The sequence below is a fragment of the Nyctibius grandis genome, chromosome 3, assembly GCF_013368605.1.
Source record: "Nyctibius grandis isolate bNycGra1 chromosome 3, bNycGra1.pri, whole genome shotgun sequence".
Taxonomy (NCBI): Eukaryota; Metazoa; Chordata; class Aves; order Nyctibiiformes; family Nyctibiidae; genus Nyctibius; species Nyctibius grandis.
The window spans coordinates 24,131,198-24,154,382 of NC_090660.1; the positions used below are offsets into that span (position 1 = coordinate 24,131,198).

General features: G+C 39.1%; 1 protein-coding gene across 2 annotated transcripts in view; it reads left to right on the forward strand.

Annotated features, from left to right (window-relative positions):
- The first annotated feature begins 298 nt into the window (after positions 1-298).
- The window catches only part of CDH12 (cadherin 12), a 184,378-nt gene continuing 161,491 nt past the window's right edge, over positions 299-23,185 (forward strand). For both annotated transcript variants that reach the window (XM_068397004.1, XM_068397005.1), the window contains exon 1: positions 299-529. In XM_068397004.1, the coding sequence (XP_068253105.1) occupies positions 299-529 (231 nt within the window). The remainder of the gene's footprint in view (positions 530-23,185) is intronic.

The window sequence follows — 23,185 nt, forward strand, 5'->3', positions numbered from 1 at the left end:
TGATTCCTAATCTTTTTCTCGGTCTCTAGAAACTAACTAGGTGTGAGAATTTTGATGAATGCTTCAATGTAATTTTATGTAATTTGATGTTGCCATGTAAATCTCTTTTATAGGTCCCTTTAGATGGAATTTAATGCGGCAAAAACCTTGTCATCAGAAGGATTAATGCCTGCATTAGCATTTCCGCAATAAAATCAGAAGCTAAGTGGTGGAGGCCACAGACACCTCAAACCTGGATTCCTCTGCTCTGCATTAAGTGCTGGAGTTTTTATTACTTGCTGTAGGGAAGCCTTTGCCAATGCTTACAAGGAACTGCTTATCCCTGCTTCTCTGCGTCCTGTTTGATGGAGGTCTCCTAACGCCACTGCATCCACAACCACAACAGACTTTAGAAGCAGAGCCACGAGAAAATGTTGTCCCAGTGCCAGGGAGGAGGTCATCTGCCCAGCGAGTCAAACGAGGCTGGGTGTGGAATCAGTTTTTTGTGCTGGAGGAGTACATGGGCTCTGAACCTCAGTATGTGGGAAAGGTAACCTTTTACTCTTTCTTTGAAAGTTGAAATGACACTGATAAATAGTAAAATGTGCTATAAATGTGTACCTGTTTCTGGTGGGGCAAATCTTCTTCAACTGACAGTAGTTCCCCCTGTTCATCCCCTTCACCGTTCAGCCTCTCATATAGCCACTATAGACATTATTTTTAGTGCACAAGTTTATAACGCTTTCTACCTTTGTATGTTTGTCTTATTTCCTTATCCTTGGTTTTGGAATAAAACAACAACAAGAAAAAGGAAGTTCTGAGATAAATTTGTGGTGCACAACTAACTTTAATTGAATCTACTGTAACAACATACGTGATTTTTAGCAATGAATGTCAGATTGATGTCAGAGATAAGATTTAAACCAAAAATCTCTAGCCGAGAATGCGCAGTCATTTCTGTGATCAGTATGGTTACTGCAAGTCAGTTTTCAGCTAACGAAGATACCTGCTTTTTGTTCTGTTATCTTATGCCTCAGTATAATCTGCTTTTATTTCTGATTGTTCAGATTGTTTTCAAGTATCTCTGATACATTTTATTGCTTCATAATTCAAACTCTTGTATTATAGCTTGTATTATAGCTTTTATACTCTGTGTGCAGACATGTATGCTCACCCATGCAGAGAATTTATGCAATTCTCTCTCTCATAATATGACCACTGTTTCTGTAATAGGGCATAAGTAATTTGGTAGCCAACTGTTCGAGGAGTGTGGGGGGTGAATTTAGATAATAGTTTTCAGAAAGGAAAGCTGAAAACAAGAACTGAAAAAAAATAGTAGCACAGTATATAATTGCACGCTATGTATAATTTTCAGTTTAAGTAAAGGCCCTTGCTCAATTAAAATAAGAAATGAAGGATTCATTTCCTGGGACCCCAAATGCCACTTCCCTAGACAGTGAGGTTCAAATTCAACTACCATAAAAATGAGGCATCATGCTTCAGTTTTTACTTTAATACTGTTTTAACTTTTTTTAATGTAAAAGGTGGGAATGTGGGTTTTTCTTCTAAATATAAATAAAATTCACAGAAAATTAGTTTTCTCTCCTGCTCTTCCAGGAAAATTTTCTGAGTAGAGGATGTATAAATAAAACAGCAGAAGGCTACATGTGGTTCACTAGATGATTTGACTAACCAGCCAAAAATGTACTTGGATATTACACATGTAGGCATTAGTGTTGAGCACTAAAAATATTAATCAAAACAATTTACAAAGCAGTATGTTTATATCACAAAGATAATATAATGAGTTTGTTTTACAGTCTGAAGAGAGGGGGATCACATAATGAAAAATTTCATCTTTGATACAAATTACACTTTATCTAACACATATCTTTGTTCTGGTTGCTCACTAAAGATGCAAACGAGGACTCTAATCACATTGAATGCTGTAGCACAGGCAACGTGATTGCTGTGCTTTTTACCTCAGAAGACAGAGATGTTATTGCTGCACCACTGTAATTCATTAGTCTTTATTCCGTTATGTAAGATAGTTTCGGTAGTCACTTAGGGTCAGTTCTAAGCTGCCAAAATAATACTAGTTTTGCACAAAATTGACTATTATCAATACATTGAGTTTGAGCTTATAAGCACCTTCAGAACTAATGGGATATTTTCATTAAGAGTAACACTTATCACATCACAGATTTACCTGGCATGTTTTTAACTCTTACGACCTTTTTGAACTGTTACAAGTTGCAGAAAAGACACTTTTCAAGTATGAGGAAAGATCTAATTGCAGTGTAGCACATGCAATAGTGATGTTTCTTGACAGGGTATCATATACCACTGTTATGTGATAAATAAAATAAAATACGGAAGGATCTTGGTGGTGAAACACAAAATAAATTAGGATGTTTAATTAATACATCAGAACATTAAGTCAAAAAAATCTGCTTCCAGAATAATGCAATTCATTCTAGATGATAGTTTTTTTGACAATATTTATTACCTGCTAAACATCCTTTTGATGTTTATTATAACTTATTTTATCTATATTAACTATTTGCTTCAATATACCTGAAAAAAGAACCTGCCAGGTTTTGCATGTCTTCTTTGCCTAATCTCTTTAAAAAAAACTCAAACCAACAACCAAAAACCAAGATGGAGATGTTAGTGTTTTCCCCTTATTTTCCACAAAGCTCTCAAAGAAGGGAGAGCACTGAATGGGAGAAGCAGAGAAGTTCTTTAGAGAAATTGTGCTTTTAAATCCAGGTAGTGAAAGCCATGCTTAATATAAATTCATACCATTGTCAACATACTGAAATACACTCAACAGTGACTAATCAATATATTTAGATCTTATGTAATATTTTAAAATCACAGATAATTTGTAATGTATGACATGCAATTGAGTTCTTGATTGATTGCAGAAATAAATTTGGGTTATATTTACCATAATTTAACTTTAATCCAAAATCATATATTTTCAAAATAATTATTTTTATAATACCACTGTGCTATATTTTAAAGTGATACTAAGTATATTATAAAGTGCAGGATACTTCATGTAACCTGAAATCACAGGTTTTTTATCTTCTTCTTGCAGCCATCATAGCCAGACACAATATAGTGACATGGCATTTATATTACTTATTATAGAACTGCTACACTAATAATGTTGCAGTAATTTATGAATAGGAGTTTAATGTGTCTGTTAAATCAGCTGACAATTTCACTACACAGTTAGGGGTGACTAGTTAATTTTGGAAGCCACCTGTAAGAGAACACAGATTTACAGCAATAATGTCGGCTGTTATCTGCCAAAGCACTTAATTCCTTTTATGTCTGTTTTTAGAAGACTGTCTCAAGAAGTGTCAGGTTGCAAATCAAATTGTAGTTTAGAAACTGATGGGGATTAGTCTAGCTCACAGTTAGAGATCTTGAAATAGTGCTTCATGTTGACACATTAAAAACCATTTAACCTGAATACTAAATCAAAGTTTGGAAATCCTCTGCTTGCATAATACGGAAGAGCTATAAAAATCCATCAGGTTACCAAACAAAAGATAGCCCCTTTAGTAGAGATCCATGTAAGCCGACCCAGGCTAAAAAGCAAAATTGGAATATGGTGTTGCCATGTGACCCATGAAAATTGAAGGGATGCTTGGAAGGCTTGCTGTAAAATAAGGCTTGCTCATGTACTTACTTTGCTGTGCTTTATGTGTTTTCCCAGTACTGTGAAGCTCCAGAAGGCCATGCAGAATAGCACGTGTGTGGATTAAGATAAAAAAGTTGATGATTCTTTTTTTGTGCCAAAGCTCAGTCCTCACTGAATGGTGATAGAAATCATCAGAGTATCAGATCCTCAAGCATGGACATGTCCCGGCACAGTTTATAACCACTAACAGCATAGCAGTTTTAATTGCCCTTCTGCAGGGGTAGCTCAAGGGGGTGCTACCCCGCCAGAACATTATAAATCTTGCTCTAACCCTTCTTTATTGTTGTGTTTCAATAGCGGCATGCAGGGGCAGCATAATAAAATGAAAGTTCAAGAGAACAAACTAGACTAGAACAGTATAGGTTCTTCATTATCAAGATAATACTAATAAAAGTTTTTAGTTGTTATACGTGTAGCATGCTTCCATTTATATATGTGTGTCTTGGCATTCCTAGTGTGTAAGCGCGTTACATCTTTCCCACGTTGTACACCTGCACAGTTGCTCTTAGTATTTTTGCTGGCTGTCCTCAAGCTTGCAGAGACAGGCATGTGGCAACTTGTACTGAACACAGACTAGGTACATAGGAAAAGACTGCAAAGTCCATTTTGAGGTAATGGCCATTTTTCTTCTGTTTTCAGGTGTGCAACAACTAAATATTCTCAGTTTGCTAGATATTATCTTGCTAATGAATGACATATATGTTGCAACATTTTGTTCTTTCAACCTCCGTTACATTATACATGCTCACATACAAACTACTAGAGATTATATTTTTTTTGTTATGATCCCAGCCAGATGAAAAACATGTCATGGCTGCCCTGTGGCAGTACAGGGAGCACGTGACAATATGGTATTTTTCATCTGACTCAGTCCTGAGAAAGCCTCATCATCTTCAGAGATTTCACCATATATCAAGGCAGAAACAGTGCTGATTTGGAGGAAGCAGAGCTCCTGTGATCAGAAGAGAGTGCTTTTCTGAAACGTAATAATTTATCCTCTGTATCTGAAATATGAGCATAGAACTCATTTATGCATTTTATAGTGGATGGTTTTTAGTATAATGAAATTAATGTTGACTACCTTCCATCAGGCTTAAATCAACACCTCTTTCTGAACGCACACTCAGATTTTACAGTTATTTTCCCTCTTGGGTGAGTGTCTGGATGACAGGGCAGTCTGTGAAGGAAATTTTGCACTGCTTGTGCAGAATCTGTTCTCAGACAAACAAATTTACAGTGCTATGGCTATCATTTTGGTGTTATTCACAAGCGTTGAGTTAACTTGAAAGAAAAAATAAAATTAAAGGGAAAGAAATGTATGCAGTGAATTTGAAATTTACTGCCCTTTGAAGGAAAAAAAAAGCTTAAGTCTCTGTTCATAACTGTATCCTGATTAATCTGTTTTTTTAAAAAAAAATATATTTCTACTAGATTTCTGCTGAGAGTCATAAAAATATTTCATTTAAAGCTGTCATAAGGATTTTTCCTAGCTTATCAGATTCTATGCCCACAACTGAAGTAACAATACTAGAGAGAGACCTGCGTATAATTTTCATTAGACATATGCACAGTGCCATCTTCAAGGAGATGAGAGTTGTGTCAGAGACTGCTGCTAGTAATGTGTTAATTGACTCCCATGATGCAGGATATCACAGTTACTCATTTCTGGATGATTTTAATATGAAAGACCTTGCAAATAGTATTTGTGAGAATGAGCTTGTTCAGTGCATCATTAACCCACAAGAATTCATATACCCACCTCTCTCTGCAGTCATCACAGTGAAATTCTTGTTGAGCCTTAGTGGTCCTTAGATGATAATTTAAAGCATGATCAGGTATGATCATGTTAGCCTTGCTTACTAAACCGACTGACTGAGTTTATACCATGCACATTTTCAAGTAAAAGCATTGTCACAATTTATTACAGGTAAAAAAATTGATGAGGAGAAATGAAACAGTAAAAAAGGTGTAAGAGGAATTAGAATGGGGGACAGAACTCTGAACTTCTCATCTTGCTGTGTTGAGCTGAGACCTTTGTCTCTCTCACTTATGTCTGACTGGTGAAAAGAATTATGAGTTTAAAAGCTTTGCATCCTGTATATTGCATAAAGTATGTGAGACACAAAGCAATTTTGACAGCTGCACGTGAACGTTGGAGAAGGAAGTAGAACCGTGGAAACTCATAACTCCCATGAGCAAGTCGGATTTGCATTTAATGTTTACTTTTGCAAGCTTATCTTTTTACAAGATGTATAAAGACCTAGTTTTATTGTCATGTGTGGTAGAGATGAGCAACTTAGCATGTTTCTCATGGATGGAGTAGCTTCACTTATTTATTGATTTATTTAGGTAGCTCATAGTGGGAAAATTAGAAGCAAAATACTAATAGTAGCAACGCCTTTTGCCTGTGATCCTTGCATTCATGAAAATTACATGAGGTATTTGGAGATGAAACAAATATCAGAACACCAAGTAGGAAATTAAATAGAATTAGCTAAACAGCAAAATATGGAAAAGTATTAAATACCTATAGACATTCCCCTATATGGATTATAGTGCATAAATAAAAGTAACATGGAGGTTCAGAAATGGAATAAAATTTATGATCGCTGCAATGTGTGAAGTGTTAAAAACAAGGGGATAGCATAATATCCCACACCTCGAATACCGTGTTCAGTTTTGGGCCCCTCACTACAAGACAGACATTGAGGTGCTGGAGCGAGCCCAAAGAAGGGCAACGAATCACAGAATCACAGAATGTTAGGGATTGGAAGGGACCTCGAAAGATCATCTAGTCCAATCCCCCTGCCGGAGCAGGATTGCCTAGACCATATCACACAGGAACGCGTCCAGGCGGGTTTTGAATGTCTCCAGAGAAGGAGACTCCACAACCTCTCTGGGCAGCCTGTTCCAGTGTTCGGTCACCCTCACCGTAAAGAAGTTTTTCCTCATATTTATGCGGAACCTCCTGTGTTCCAGCTTGCACCCATTGCCCCTTGTCCTGTCAAGGGATGTCACTGAGAAGAGCCTGGCTCCATCCTCATGACACTTGCCCTTGACATATTTATAAACATTAATGAGGTCACCCCTCAGTCTCCTCTTCTCTAAGCTAAAGAGACCCAGCTCCCTCAGCCTCTCCTCATAAGGGAGATGTTGCACTCCCTTAATCATCTTCGTGGCTCTGCGCTGGACTCTCTCTAGCAGTTCCCTGTCCTTCTTGAACTGAGGGGCCCAGAACTGGACACAATATTTCAGATGCGGCCTCACCAGGGCAGAGTAGAGGGGGAGGAGAACCTCTCTCGACCTGCTAACCGCACCCCTTCTAATACACCCCAGGATGCCATTGGCCTTCTTGGCCACAAGGGCACATTGCTGGCTCATGGTCATCCTGCTGTCCAGTAGGACCCCCAGATCCCTTTCCCCTATGCTGCTCTCCAACAGCTCTGCCCCCAACTTGTACTCATACATGGGGCTGTTTTTGCCCAGATGCAGGACTCTACACTTGCCCTTGATATATTTCATTAAATTTCTCCCCGCCCAACTCTCCAGCCTGTCTAGGTCCCTCTGAATGGCTGCGCAGCCTTCCGTTGTGTCAGCCACTCCTCCCAGTTTTGTGTCATCAGCGAACTTGCTGACAGTGCACTCTATTCCCTCATCCAAGTCATTAATGAATATATTGAATAGAACTGGTCCCAGTACCGACCCTTGAGGGACTCCGCTAGACACAGGGCTCCAACTGGACTCTGTCCCATTGACCACCACTAAACCAACGAAGCTGGTGAAGGGTCTAGAGCACAAGTCTTATGAGGAGCAGCTGAGGGAACTGGGGTTGTTTAGCCTGGAGAAAAGGAGGCTGAGGGGAGACCTTATCTCTCTCTACAACTATCTGAAAGGAGGTTGTAGCAAGGTAGATGTCGGTCTCTTCTCCTAAGTAACAAGTGATAGGACGATAGGAAATGGCCTCAAGTTGTGCCAGGGGAGGTTTAGGTTGGGTATTAGGAAAGATTTCTTCACTGAAAGGGTTATCAACATGAACAGGCTGCCCAGGGAAGGGGCTGAGTCACCATCCCTGGAGGTATTTAAAAGATGAGTAGATGTGGTGCTTAGAGATATGGTTTAGTGGTGGACTTGGCAGTGCTAGGTTAATGGTTGGACTTGATGATCTTAAAGGTCTTTTCCAACCAAAACGATGCTGTAACACCTCACTCAAACATACTACAAAAATAAAAATTCTCAATAGGAAAATTCAAATTATAGAAATGTTATTGAAAGAATTGCTAGATGATAGGAGAGTAGTTTAAAGCTCAGGATTTCATATCTATGAGACAGGTTCTTTTCAAAATGTGGACTTTTTTGTTTCCTTTGCTCATTTGCACTTGGTATAAAAAACACTATTTGCAAAGCAAAATTGGAACAGCAAGCTTCAGAAATTTAAATTTATAAAATTTGTTTCAGAATTCCATTTGAAATATAAAAAGATGTTAAAATGTGAATATTTACATCATTTAAATTCATTGTTTTAATAAAATGCACAGAATTATTTACATTTTACGAAAACATAGCGTGAAAAATCACCACTGAAATTCAAAAATAATGTATGTGTATAAAATAAAATGCATTAACGAAATTCAAACTTAAATTTATTTTTTTAAATGAAATTCCAAATATCCTGAAACAAAAACATTTACCCAGCAAGAATCAATCAGTTATTAATTAAGCATGTTTTTCAAGAAAAAGAAAGAAAAACTTCCAAGCAGGTGCCCAGCGCCAGCCTATAAGAGAAGCTCAAGGGTTAGAAGATTATCCCTTTTTCAGCCGCTGCAGTTAATGTACTTGTGCATAAGTTATAAACAGAAATGAAGATGATTAGGACTGGCAGTCTTGTCAGGTGCTGCAGTTTCATCTAGCACGATTTGCAAGTCAGGGCCCTGAGAGTTTTTTCACAGCAGATGTCCTAAGGTGCGAAAACCCCTGTGCTTCTGAAGTACGTATATCAAACTGCAATTTGTAACTCTGTCTGATACAGAAAGCAATGGACTCAGAGCAGGTATTGGTTTTATGGCATGTACTGTTTCCCTCTCTCTCACCCACCTCCATGTCCCACAGTCTGTAAATGACCTGTCTCTTTTCTCCCTCTAGAGATGACCCTCCCCTAATACTTCTTTCTGTCTCCCTATGCCCGACATTCACTCTGCTGCAAAAGCTGCAATGACTTTACTTGTTACAGAGGGTCTGTTACCTATTCAGTTAAATTCTGAGCAACGAACCCAACTTATAGTTGTTTGAACTCTGCAGCTTCTGTTTTGATTTGAAGTACCCAAAAGCTTGCTTCCATTTTCCAAATATATTGGTGGAAGTCTAATGAAAGTAACTGCTTTCATAAATGAACCTTGTATTTGCTAAAAAGTAATTTGTATGTCAAAGATATTAGATTACATTTTTTCCTGGAAAAAAAACTACAAAAAACCCAACATGAATAAAAAGTCAAAAAAAAGTCTTAACAAAGAAGAAAACTGGAATGTGACAAGACTAAAACTGAGGAAAGAATATTACAGAAAAATAAACAAATATTAATTGGGTGTCCCAGTAGTGGAAAATATTTTTTGTAGGAACACTCTTGCGTAGTTCTGTCTCTATTGCCACTTGTTCCTGAACATTTACTCAATCTAAATATAGATTATAAAATTCCAAATAATCCAATAATGTGGTAGAGCCATTTACAAATCAGAGATTATGCTGTTTCTAAGGGTAGAAGATGAACTCAAGCATAAGAATAATCTGGTTGAAAATAACCCTTCTCACTTCTTTCCAGCATTATTTTAAAACTCTGATAAATTCCTTGGTGTCATTCACTGTGTGATACCAGAAGCATGTGTATTATGACCACTGCACTGCAATGATATATATGTTATAGCACTATATAGGCAAGACAGGATGACTAAGGAGAAAGGCGCTTAAGTTGACACTGCTGGATGGCATTTCCCTCCCACACCCAGCCTGGGGGCTGATATGGAACATGAAAAAGGGAGGAGAAAAGCTGAAAGACATGATAATGAGTGAAGAAAATGTCCACGAGCATTGACACAGGCTGAAAGTGAAACCTAAAATAGCTTTAATTAATAGTTACTAGCTTAAATTTAATTTTCTTCTGAAGAAGGTTTTGTTTCAAAAATACATGTAAGAAAAAAAACCCACCCTGTTGATTCTTGCTGCAAGACAAAATATAAAAACTGTAGGAGAAAAACAGGTTAAAATAGAATAGATGAGATAAGATTTAAAGAAATACTCAAGAAGTAAGATGGCAAGAGAGAGCAGTTTTATACAAATTCCAAAATTGCAGCAATAAAGATGCAGATAGACAGTAATGGGGGCAGCCAAGATCCTGGTCCTTTTAGAGCTGTCGGGACTCCTGCTGCTGCAGCAGGAAAGCAGGATTGCAAAGGGTGCCCCGTACACGACATCACAGTATGCAAGCTGCTCTCTTGCTCCACTGACCCATCAGCTAGTTAAACAATGACATTTTTCTTCCTCTAGGTTCACGTACCTGTACTTCATTATATTCTGAAATTATTTGGTCCAGTGATGGTAGCCAAAATGTTATGGCTTGAGCCATGGCAGTGTTAGTTTAAATAGTAAAAAATGCTTCAGAAGTACAATGGGTTTTGTCTAAACAACTGTGTGCAGTAGTTGTTCTTGTATTCACAACAAGAGAAAAAAAGTGTGTGTAGAGAGCAAAGCTGAGCTTGGAAAAAACCTCCTGTCTTCTAGCACCAGCTTTAATTGCAGAGATTGTTTTCTTGTGTACATTGTATTTATTTTCATTGTCTGTCCCTGAACATGTAAGCTAGAGTTATTATTGATACTGTTGAACTAGTGCCATTACAACCTTGCTAGTGCTTGCTGAAAAAATAGATTTTCACTAACAGATGGATTATTCACTGCTGGTGTAATGAAAATACTTAACAGGTCACTGAAAAAAAATATTACTGTGTTTCATCCTGGACACTCTTGTGTTATCTTCAGTATCAGCAAGGATTTAGACTGGGGCCGGTGTTGTTTAACATGATCATAAATGATCTGGGAAAGGGTGTGAATATCCAGGTGACAGTGTTTGCTGTTCATATTAAGCTATTTCAGTTAGTAAAGACAAAGGCTGAACGGGAAGAATGGGGAAAGGATCTTATGAAACAGGATTAAAATAATAGATGACATTTTATATAAAGTGGTACGTACTGAGGGGAAGAGGGGATAGTTGTAACTTCATTCATAAAATGTTTTGCTCTGAGGCAACCATAATCTCTTTCAAATGAGCTCATGTTTTATAATAGTTGTATGCACATTTGGTCAGTGTGCAGTGAGTGCCAAAATGTAAATGGGATGCTAAAAATTCTTAGCAATGGCAGAAGAAAAAAAAAGTCATTAATACAGCTTTGTATCTGAATTTCTCATGAGCCTGTATCTTCAACACTGCGTGAATTATCTCTGGTCTCAAAGAGGACATGTGTCCCAAAGAACTGTGAAAAGCACAGAGAAGGATACAAAGGGAATCAGTACCTTTGGACTGACTGCTCAGTAAGGAATGACTGAGTATGATGGGATTTCTTAGCCTGGAAATGAGATATGATAGGCCTCCATAACATCTAGAACAGAGTGGTGAGGCTGAAGGGGAAGGAATCACTCCTTCACCAGTGCAAGATAGGGGGCATCTAATGAAGCCAACAGTTGGCACGTTCAGAGTGAAGAAAATGAAGTGATTCTTCACAAAATGTATAAATCCAAATTAGGTAGCTCCCTGCCACAGGGTGCTGTGGATATTAGAATTTTTCATGTGTGTGAGAAGAGCGTGAAGAAGTTCATGAAAAATCAATCTGCTGAAGGCTAGTAACTAAGGAGTTACCATTAATGTCTCCACAAATTACTGGAGGCTTGGAAGTTACGTGGTGAACTGTGCTTTCTCTAAGCTTATGCTTTTCTCTAGGTATCCATTTTTGGCCTTTGCCAGTGAGAGAGTTCTGGGTTGAAGGCCACTTGCACACAGTGCAGCACACCATTCTCCTGTGGGGATCATTGGTAATAACAGATGTTCTCCTCCATCTAGGAAAAAATGTAAATGAGAGACCTTAAATAGGAAGTGTTTATTTTGGTCTTGTCCCCAGAAGTGGCTCATTTAATTTTGATGAAAGTCATATGGACAGTTTGATGAGCAGGAATATGATCAAAGAACAATTCAGTTCTAAATAGAAAAATATATTTACTTAAATATTATTTTTCCTAGTGAAAAAATATAAACATTACTCCTTATATGTAAAATGCAAATATCTGTGGTACTTCATGTAGCAATGTACTAATTCTTTAGTGAATGTGGCTATATTAGTAATAATGTTAGTTTAGAAACCTTTCAGACAGCAGAGCAGATCAGCATCCTAATGTGATGTTGAGAAAAACGTGCAGTTAGCAAGAGTTTTGTGATATTGTTGCAAATATTCATGCCTTGCAAGCTCTCTCACTACCTACCATTTCACCCTAACTGTTTCATTAGTTTTCTAGTCCATGTAGCTGGCAGAGGATCTTCTTTTAAAAGATCCTTAAAAAGAGATGAGCCTGCTCGGGCCCCTTAGAGGACCCCTTAACTCTAAAGTTGGCCTAAGCACTGAACACCTATGCTGTGCATGGCTGTGATGCAACGAAACCTCCCAAGCAAGCTCCTAATCTACATGTAACACAAATGTGATGACTCTTGAACTGCAGTGGTACCTGCACTCAAGCCCAAACTCAAACATAGCTGCAAAAGACAAGATATGGCGTACAAATATTCCCATGTCTTCTTGCTGTCATGTTTTTATGTTTTTAAACAAATCTTATGCCATTCTTAGAAAATGCAATAGGTCATTCAAATCATACTTTTCAATCTGCTTCATGAAACTAAAATGACCTGTTAAAGTGGATAAGAGTTTAAATCATGTCATGTTACCTTCTGTTTTACTTCTGTGGAAGAAGTCTTTGTTTATCTTGCAAATTCAAAAACCTTCAGAGTTCTTTATGTTTGCATACAGTCTTTATATACAAAATGAATACCACATAAATTGAAGGAGAGTAGGTGTTTTGTATGCAGGTTGAGTAAGAATTTAGGCCTGTCAGGACTGTGTACACTAGTCTTTTGATTTTTCTTTACTTCCCTGGGTCTTTGAAAGTGGTTTTCTGGTGCTCAGTTCCACTTGGCCTTTAAAGAACCTTAAGTGAAGCAAGGTGAGAGAAAATTTTCTACTCCAATGTCTTAGACGATAATGTCAATAAATGTGTTTTAATTAGTAAAACCTTTTCTCCCTGTGACTATGGCAGTGAGTAAACCATAGTCCCTGGCGATGACACTCTGCCATTCAGCAGTTTGTTCTATGCAATTTTTTCTGGTGTCGTTGCTTTTCAGCAGTGATGTCTGAGTAAGCTGTTGATCACAGCTGATTATGAGTCTTTATTTTTTTCTTATATCTTGGTGTTGATGGAGGATTACTCTGTTGAAGAGGGAACAGTTTTTCAGTATTTCATAACAGAGAAACGAAAGACATTTTCTTTGGTTTGTCAAAATACAGATTTCGTTAGTTAACAAGAGTTATTGTGTCAAAAAACAGCAACCTATAGATATTTATGTATTATGGCTTATGTGAATTAAGGATTACAATTTAAAAAGTGGTGCAGAGCACTCTAATTGCTCTAACAATATGTTTTTTCTTATTGTGAGAAGTGAAGCATAAACTGTCAAAGAGAAGCCAAAAAAAAAATCTCATCATATTTATTAGTGCAATGTATGTCTTCTAGAACCTGAGAGCACTTTTTCAGCACTATCATATAAGCCAGTCAATAGCTGCTGCTTGTCAAATCCAGGTGTTTCAGCCCATCAGTAGGTAACTACTTCTAGTTTAACCCTAATTGATGCCAGTACTAGAATCCAAGAAAAAAATCGATGAGTGTTTGCGGAATCGGGAGATTCCCACATAAGCCTAATGAATTCTGGCAGACAACATTTGTGCAGTTTAAGAACTGTAATAAAGATGCTGAAAAGAAACATTGACCAGTTTTACTAAGAATTTATTTTCAGTAAAGGTATGTGTTACTGTGGCATTTTAAAAAATTACGGTATATATTTCATTTTTAGTAATTTCATAGAGTTATAGAATGGTTTCGGTTGGAAGGGACCTTAAAGATCATCTACATCCAATGCCCCTGCCACGGGCAGGGACGCCTTTCCACTAGACCAGGTTGCTCAAAGCCTCATCGAATAGGGCCTTAAACACTGCCAGGGAGGGGGCATCCACAACTTCTCTGGGCAACCTGTTCCAGTGTCTCACCACCCTCACAGGAAAGAATTTCTTCCTAATATCTAATATAAATCTACCCTCTTGCAGTTTAAAATCATGACCCCCTCGTTCTATCACTACACGCCCTTGTAAAAAGTCCCTCTCCCGCTTTGTTGTAGCCCCCCTTCAGGTACTGGAAGGCTGCTCTGAGGTCTCCCCGGAGCCTTCTCTTCTCCAGGCTGAACAACTCCAGCTCTCTCAGCCTGTCTTCATAGGAGAGGTGCTCCAGCCCTCTGATCATCTTTGTGACCCTCCTCTGGACTCGCTCCAACAGCTCCATGTCCTTATGTTGGGGGCCCCAGAGCTGGACGCAGTACTCCAGGTGGGGTCTCAAGAAAGCAGAGTAGAGGGGCAGAATCACCTCCCTCAACCTGCTAGCCACGCTGCTTTTCATGTAGACCAGGATGCAGCCCTTCTGGGCTGCAAGCGCACATTGCCGGCTCACGTTGAGCTTCTCGTCAACCATCATCCCCAAGTCCCTCTCCTTAGGGCTGCTCTCAATCCATTCTCTGCCCAGCCTGTATTTGTGCTTGCCTTCATCTCCTGGGTAACCAGGTCTCCAGTTTCCTTCTGCAGAGGGCCCACATTTTCCCTAGTCTTCCTTTTATCACTGACATACCTATAGAAGCATTTCTTGTTGTCCTTGACATCCCTGGCCAGATTTAATCCTATCAAGGCTTTAGCTTTCCGAACGTGCTCCCTGGCTGCTTGGACAATTTCCCTGTATTCCTTCCAGGCTACATGCCCTTGCTTCCACCCTCTGTAGGCTTCCTTCTTGTGCCTGAGTTTGTCCAGGATCTCCTTGTTCATCCATGCAGGCTTCCTGGCGTTTTTGCCTTCCTTCCTCTTTGTTGGGATGCATTGCTCCTGAGCCTGGAGGAGGTGGTCCTTGAATACTAACTAGCTTTCTTTGGCCCCTCTTCCCTCCAGGGCTTTATCCCAAGGGACTATACCAAGCAGGTCCCTGATGAGGCCAAAGTCTGCTCTCCTGAAATCCAGGGTGGTGAGCTGGCTGCGTGCCCTCCTTGCTGCCCTACGGATCTTGAACTCCACCATTTCATGGTCACTACAGCCAAGGCTGCCCTTGAGCTTCATGTCCCCCACCAGACCCTCCTTGTTGGTGAGAACGAGGTCCAGCATGGCACCTCTCCTTGTCAGCTCCTCTATCACTTGGAGAAGGAAGTTGTCATCCACGCATTCCAAGAACCTCCTGGATTGCTTGTGCCCAGCCGTGTTGTTCTTCCGACAGATATCGGGGTGGTTGAAGTCCCCCATGAGGACCAGGGTCTGTGAACGCGAGGCTACACCTATGTATCTGTAGAGAGCCTTGTCCGCTCAGTCTTCCTGGTCAGGTAGCCTGTAGCAGATACCCTCTATAATGTCTCCAGTCCCTGCCCTCCCTTTAATCCTGACCCATAAGCTCTTGGTCAGCTTCTCCTCCTCCATCTCCAGGGGGAGCTTCAGGCACTCCAACTGATCATTGACATAGAGGGCGACACCCCTTCCTCATCTTCCCTGCCTGTCCTTGCTAAAAACCTGTATCCTTCCATTCTAACAAAAGCCTGTATCTTTCCATTCCAATGCTCCAGTCATCAGAGTCATCCCACCACGTCTCCGTGATGCCAATAAGGTCTTAGCCTTGCAGGTATGTGCACATCTTTAGTTCCTCTTCTTTGTTCCCCATGCTGCGTGCGTTTGCATAGAGGCATTTCAGTTGGGCCCCCGACAAAGCTGACTTACTGCCTGAAATTCCTTTTCTGCTGCTCTTCTGGCGCTCTCCTGCTGACCTACCATCCTTCTCCAGTCTCTGGGCACCTATTGCTGGCCCTGGCATCAGACTGGCTGAATTGGGATGGACTGAGGTTCCCCTCCCCCGGCAACTCTAGATTAAAGACCTTTTCACCAGCTTGGCAAGCCTATGACCAAAGATAGTCTTGCCCTTCTCTGACAGATGGACCCTGTCAGCTGCCAGAAGACCAGGTTTCTCGAAATGAGTCCCGTGGTCTAAGTAGCCAAACCCCTGGCTGTGGCACCAGTCCTGTAGCCATGTGTTTATTTGCCTAATTCGACTGTCCCTTTTAGTCCCCTTCCCTTTGACTGGGAGGTTTGATGAGAAAACTACCTGGGCCTCAGAGTTCTTTACCACTGCTCCCAGGGCTCTGTAGTCCTCCTTGATATGCCTCAGACTCCTCTTGGCTGTATCACCGGTGCCCACGTGAAACAGCAGCAGAGGGTAATAGTCCGTGGGCTGTACTAGGCTCGATAGTCTCTCCATGACATCCCTGATGTGAGCCCCAGGTAAGTAGCACACCTCCCTAGAGAGTGCGTCAGGTCGGCAGATGGGCACCTCTGTGCCTCTCAGTAGAGAGTCACCTACCACTATCACCCGTCGCTTTTTCTTGGTAGCACTGATCTTTATACGGGGAGCACACTGGGCTGCCTTACTGGGCTCCAGCGTCTCTCCTGATGCGGCGGGTCTTTCCTCCTCAGACTGCAGAGGACTGAAGCGGTTCTGCAAGGGCACCTCAGGCTTTGGGGGAAGTCTCTTCCTCCTGCTAGTCCTTGCCTTTGCATCCTTCCATTCCTCTGCAGTTTTATCCCCCCGTCCTTCTGTTATACCACTGGGGGGTTCTGCAGGGGCCCCTCAGGCTTCGGGGGAAGCAACTTCTTCCTGCTGGTTCTTGCCTTTATGACCCTCCAGTCTTCTGCAGTTTTATCTCCCCTTCCTTCTGTGTGTGCCGCTGGGGGGAGGTTTCGGCCATTTGGCCATGGACCGTGGGGCCACTGCAGACTGCACTTGGACCCCGTTATCCAACTCCTTCTCAGCCTCCTTTATGTCACACAGTCTCCTCACTGCCTCCTACAGCTCAGCCACCTGCTGCAGGAGGTCCTCCACCTGGGCACACCTATTGCAGGCAGGTCTCCTGCTGCCCATCCCTGCCCCAGGCAAAAGATCAAGGCACTTACTGCAGCCTGAGGTCTGCTGATATGCTGATAGACTAATTTGGTATTATCAAAAAGTTAAAGGGCAATAACACGCTTGTTAATTATGTTAGAAGCAATAATTCTGGCTCTTTTATATAGCAAAACATGAAACGAAAAATAAGTTCTTCTTTCGTGTGGGATACAAACAAGATTGGTTTACTTCATTTACCATTTTGTCATGTTCATTGTAATGCTTCATTTGCCATGTCTGAAAGCTGTTGTAAGGCCTGGTTCTGAATTACACTTACTACATCTTTCCTTCTTCAGCAAGCTGAGTGTAAAATTCTGCCTGTTGAGCCTGGTAGCAACTATAACATAATTTTATTATGCAGGGTAGTAAAATTAGATATATTGTAAATTAAAAAATGAATTAATATGCAACCTATTCTTCTGGTTTGGAGGAACTCTTTTTTTTAAAAAAAGAAATTGTAATTGATCTTGCACAAAATGAATTGTTCTGACCTCTACACTTACTATCATCTCTATAAAGTACTGTGATTCAGAGAAATGCTTTTATGGGCCTCATCACTAAGGCATCTGAACATTGCAATGATTATCCCTGTAGTGGCTCTGTGAGGCAAGAAAGTATTAACTCTCTTCCATAAGTAGGGAGTTGAAGCACAGGAAAGATTGAATTCCTTGTCAGAGTAATTATCAAAATTATATTGAAACTCTATAGACCAGAAAGTCCATCCTTCTGATTTTTAAAGTATTTCTAATGTGGCTTTTTAAATATAAATACTTGTCTACAGTTTGATATTGTCTGAATTGATAAGTAGGGAGTTCCGTCTATGCTGAACAACATAGTAACTGAGAGAGCTTGGCAGATCTCCCTACCTGGAAATGAAATGAAGGATTACTGATTAAATTTCTGTACATCCAGCCACTGCAATGCTCTTTAGATTAAATAGTTAGCTTCCAAGTCCATTCCTAGTCTTGACACTAATAATGTCAAATTTGTAACTGCAAGGTGAAGTAAACTCAAGGGAAAGAGGGAAGGGAAGAAAAGGGCGATGCTGTCAATTCGTTGCTAGCCTACTGTATTCATGGATCATCAGACTAGATGATAAAATTATTAAAATAACAGAGAAAACAGGCAATCAAAAGTATTGTGCTGTAAAACTCATAATAATCTATCTGCATTATGCTTCATGCTTCTTCACTTGTGTTCCTTGGAATAGATTTTTAACTTGTTTCTTTGGGGAGCCCAGCCCCAGAGACTGATTCTGAAGTAATGGCTTCCTCAGTGTATTAAATAATTCTGAGACGCTGCTCATTTTCTTTAATTATCTCCAAGTATCAGTAGTTAAAAACTTGTAAAAAATAATGGTATAAGTAATTAGCTTATTGGCATTACTTTTCCTATAGGCTATACAAGATAAGAAATGTGTACTGAATTGGATCACATTTTATGCATTATACAGATAATTTTGCACTATTGGGTAAAATTTAAAACGGTATTATTTGGGGGAAAAAAGCCTGCAACCGCTCTGCCCAACATCCACAGGACAAGAACCAAAGATTCTTTCATTCTGTATGTTTGTGTGGGCTCTATTGCTGTGTTTGTTAATGATCAACAGTTGGTATGCTATGAGTTAGATAATTATGCAGAAGTTATTTGCTTCAGTAGTTTATCTATCTCCAGTGTTACTTCCAGTAATGTAGCTCAAACTGCAGGAAAAATGTAAGTTGCAAAGATAAGTATAGGTAAAATTATGCAAGGACTTGGCAAAGCCATTGACATTGTATCATGATGATGTATTTAAATAGCTGAAAGCCATTTATAGTTTTAATATTCATGAGTGTTTTAAACTAAAGGACAAGATGAACAAGGGCCTAAAACAATGCCTACAAAGAAAGATAATGGTGACATTTGTCTAAATGCTGCCAATACTCCATACATTTTGACACACTTTATTAACACAAATACTTTTCAGAAAATTGATCTTCAGATTCAGGGATTTTAAAGTAAATTTTCATTTTTTTCCTGTTAAATTCCAGCTCACTTCACATTATGGCACTACTAATTTTATAACCAGCTGATGACAGCTGTATATCTTTACTTCAAGAGAAGTTTACAATACAAACATATACTAAACCCCATAGCCCATTTTGAGCTGTGTCCAAAAAAAGTAAATTGGGCCTTTCCTAAAAAATTCTTTTTGATTCTCTCAAAGTAAAGAAGTGGATATTATCCTTCTTAAATACAGAAGTCCTGACCATGTTTCAGAATCGTGGCATTTGTGCACTACCTGATAGCTGGCGAATCTCCATGAGAGTTTTCTTTCTAATCTAAAGTGCACTTTTGAGGCAAATCTCTTGATCATTCAAAGTTACTGTACTTCTGTTCACATCAGGAGAGGTCTTGGATGGTACAAACTAGATCACTTCTGGATAAAAATAAGCTGAGAGGATGCACTACATGAATTGGCACTTAGTCCATCGAACCAGATAAGATGTTCACAACAAAAAAAAAACCTTGAGGTGCATTTATTGTGGGCATCGGTTCTCAGCACCAGCTGCTTCATTCTACAGATCCTCTTTTACTGGTTCATGTTACTTGTTAACATAGGTACAGCTCATGTCTAATAAAAAACAGACATGGAGGAACTACCCAAGGTTAGGTGGGTGCTGGCATGTTTAGTCAGCCCTTTTTCCCTAATTTTTAGTTAAATTTTCCAGTCCTTTTAAGAAGAGCTACTGAGAAGAAGTGAGTTATACAGTCAAGTGTCCAAAGGTGAGGAAGAAATTGTGCAGAACAGTAGTATAAAGTAGGATAGTATGATCTCAGTTTTGGAGTAGCTTTTTGTGATATTTATATTAAGATTTATATTTATGCAATTTATATGCATAAATATGTCATATTTTCATGCTTGTAATGTACAGCTCTCATAATCTACAATCCTTGAAAAGTCTAGGTACTAGAAAATAAGTCTTTACGTGGTTTGCACAAAATCAGAGCAGAGACAGGCTATTGAGTTAGAAGAAATGAGCTTCCAAGGTACAGAGGCAAGAGAGGTGCCTGAGCAAATATTTCCATTATTTGCTCATGTGTATATCCTGCTGTGCTGTTGAAACACTTTTTAAACAAATAACCCCCAAATTGTATTCATGGAGTCTAGTATATATATATATATGTGTGTGTGTGTATGTATACATTCACAAAAATGTCTATGACCTGCATGTGAGGTCTACAGGTGGACTACATGTACAAAATAAAGCCTCCTTAGAAGTTGCATTTGCCCATATGCCTACTTTTTTGGTTAATTCTCAGTCTTATTTGTGTTAGAACATGCTCACCTTTTACTTTTTGCAATGTGAAAAAAACATACAAAGAACAATAAAAATGATGAGACAGATGAAATTTACGTTGAAGTCACTGAGAGATTTCCATTTTAATAAATTTTGACTTGATCCTAATTGATTGATAAGACAAAGCATGAAACAGGCAATGCAAAGTTATAAGAATCATGACAGAGAAATGAAAAATTATTTGTTGATGTACTTGGTCTGGGAAATACGGTCGATTTAAATAAATGTTTTCACTGCAATAATGAAAGATAACATGAAGTCTAGTTAATTTTTTTTTAAATAGAGAGAAAATTAGAATAGTTCAACTCAAAAATGAATTTTTCAGGAGACAAATTTTGGTGTGAAAAAAGAGTAAACGGAGTTATGAAGAACAGACATAATTTTCTAAATATTGATTTATGCTCTTAACAGTGTATTTATTCCTGTGAAGGCCGGTACTTTCTCCTGAATACGTGCTCATGAAAATATTCACTGTAATTTTTTAAAAAATACAAAAATTAATATTTCAAAACTTTTTATATATGAAAGAGATGAGAAAGGATGCATACATTATTCACAATCTGTGATAGAGAAATCTTGTATGTAGAATGCAGTCTAAAATCCCATCTGTCTTTTCCTTTAAGATTCTCATAAAATGCGTATTATTTGGCTATGTAAAATTCATTTGCCCTTTCTTTTGGAAACATTTGCTAGCTGTTTTGCAACATCCATTAGTAATGCACACGCTTTACACGGTTGATCATACTCTTTTTTCTTTTCCTTCTTTTTTTTCCCTTTTTTTTTCTTCTTTTTTTTTCATTTTTTCTCTTCCATGTCTCACAGGAAAAGAAGTACTCTAAAACAAGCATATGGAAAACATGTGGCTGTATGTTTGTGTGTGTAAAACTAGCAGCTGGGGAAACTTCATTTGATTATTTACTTTTGTGGTGATAAATGGTCCAGATTTTCTTCTCATAAGACCTCTGGTTCCACTGTCGTGACCTCTAGTGTTTTCCTACTTAAATCTTCATTGAACTGACCCAGTTTCATATGGGAAGAGGAGAAATTTACTTTAGTTGTTCTCTGTCGAGATCATAATCTCTCTTCTTCTTCAGAATCCACTGGAGTTACTGGGATTGATAATTTCTTAGGTGTTCCCAGCTGAAGTTTTATAAAGTTAGATTACTCTGCTTCACTTCTCTGATCTTTGTTTGGGGTTGTGTGGCTTGTACGAAAAGCAACCTTAATGCTCATCTACAGCTGCTATTGTGCTAGAAGGCAGCTGAAAGACAGAGTACTGCCATTAAAGTCACTACATTGTCACTGAATTCTGTTTAGAATTTGTACCATTGAGCTACTTTGTACCCTTTTATTTCTTTGTCTGTTTCCCTTCCTCTAAGTAGAGTTTATAACGCCCTCTGTAAATTGATGTACAGTTATCATCTGTAGTTCTTATATGAATGTGGGTTTGTAGAACCTGAACATCATTAACTTTCCTGTGTCAAAGTCCATAATACCTCCAGGACTTTGGCAGTGTGTTGCTACTCAAATCCCATATACACCCTGCAGTGCTGATATGTGCTGCTAATTTGCTGGTGCTGTGACCAGTTTATTACTTTGCCTGTCCACAGGGAAAAGTGTTTCTCAGTCCTTTTCACAGCAGACAGTACTACTCAGCAAAAAAATGTAGGAGTTCTTGTGGACAAAGCAGAGAAAGAGCTGGTATCTGCCACCCTGCTGTAGCACAACACAGGTACTTCTGTGGGAGAGAGGTAGGAGTAGCAGCAGGATCAGCCCACAAAATGTAGTCAGTAATACTGGGAGAACAAAGGTTTATTTGCACTTTTGGGAAGTCATCTGGAAGCACCTTACAACCTTCCATCAGTGGTTCTGGTGCATCTGTGTTGCTGTGCTGAGAAGGGATGTATGTTAGAATTCTGCACTGCAGCCACCAGAAGAAACACCTTCCAGCTAAGATACGTAATCGCTCCTCTATAACCTCTTTATAGATAGGCATGCATCTCTTCTTAGCTGTGCTTTGTACAGCCCAGCCTGGATGAAACACCTATTCATCTGCCCATTAAAGTAATGACATTCTCCATGGGCACAGGAGAGCCACTCTGTATAATTTTTTTCTGTCTTCCAAAAATGTTTCTTGTTGCTCTTTCTTAAAAATGAACACAGTGCTTTTTGAGGGCAAGCTTGCTTTGGCAGAGAGGGCACGTGTCAGAATTTTTTTGAGGGGGAGGTTAATCAGCATTTCTGAGGTTCTTTCACGTGTAGGAGCAAAATAATTTTTTATTTGTTTTTTTAATCTTTTTTTTTATTTATATGAAGAGACGTCTTCAGATTCTCCCATTGTTTTCTCTTCTAAAAGACAGATTCCATTTCACATTCATCTCACAATTTAGAATGAATTTGTGTATCTTTATCTTTACAAGGGCAAATAGAGTTTTTACTAAAAAAGAAATATCCCAAGGAATCCCGTATTCCGTGGTGCTGATAATAAAGGAGTCACACAAGTCCCAAAATTGTCACCAGGTGTGCACAGTACTAACACAGTTGACTACAAAATAGATCCTTCAGGAAGTCAAAAGTGCTACATTGCTACTAGCTGCAGCTGGTATGTCAATTTAGGAAGAAAGTAAATTACTGTTGGTCCAGGTAACAGCTGTTCCAGTAATGAAAACTCCACTACTTAGAAAACTGTTTAAAACAAACTAATTTTAAGATTATCTTTATCCTATGGCAGATCGGTGTTATAATGGATTGCTAATCATGCTGGCTAAGCCCAGTCTCACTAGGTCATTAAGTTAATGAACAAATTAGCAAAGAAATCTTAAGGTATTTATGAATTTCA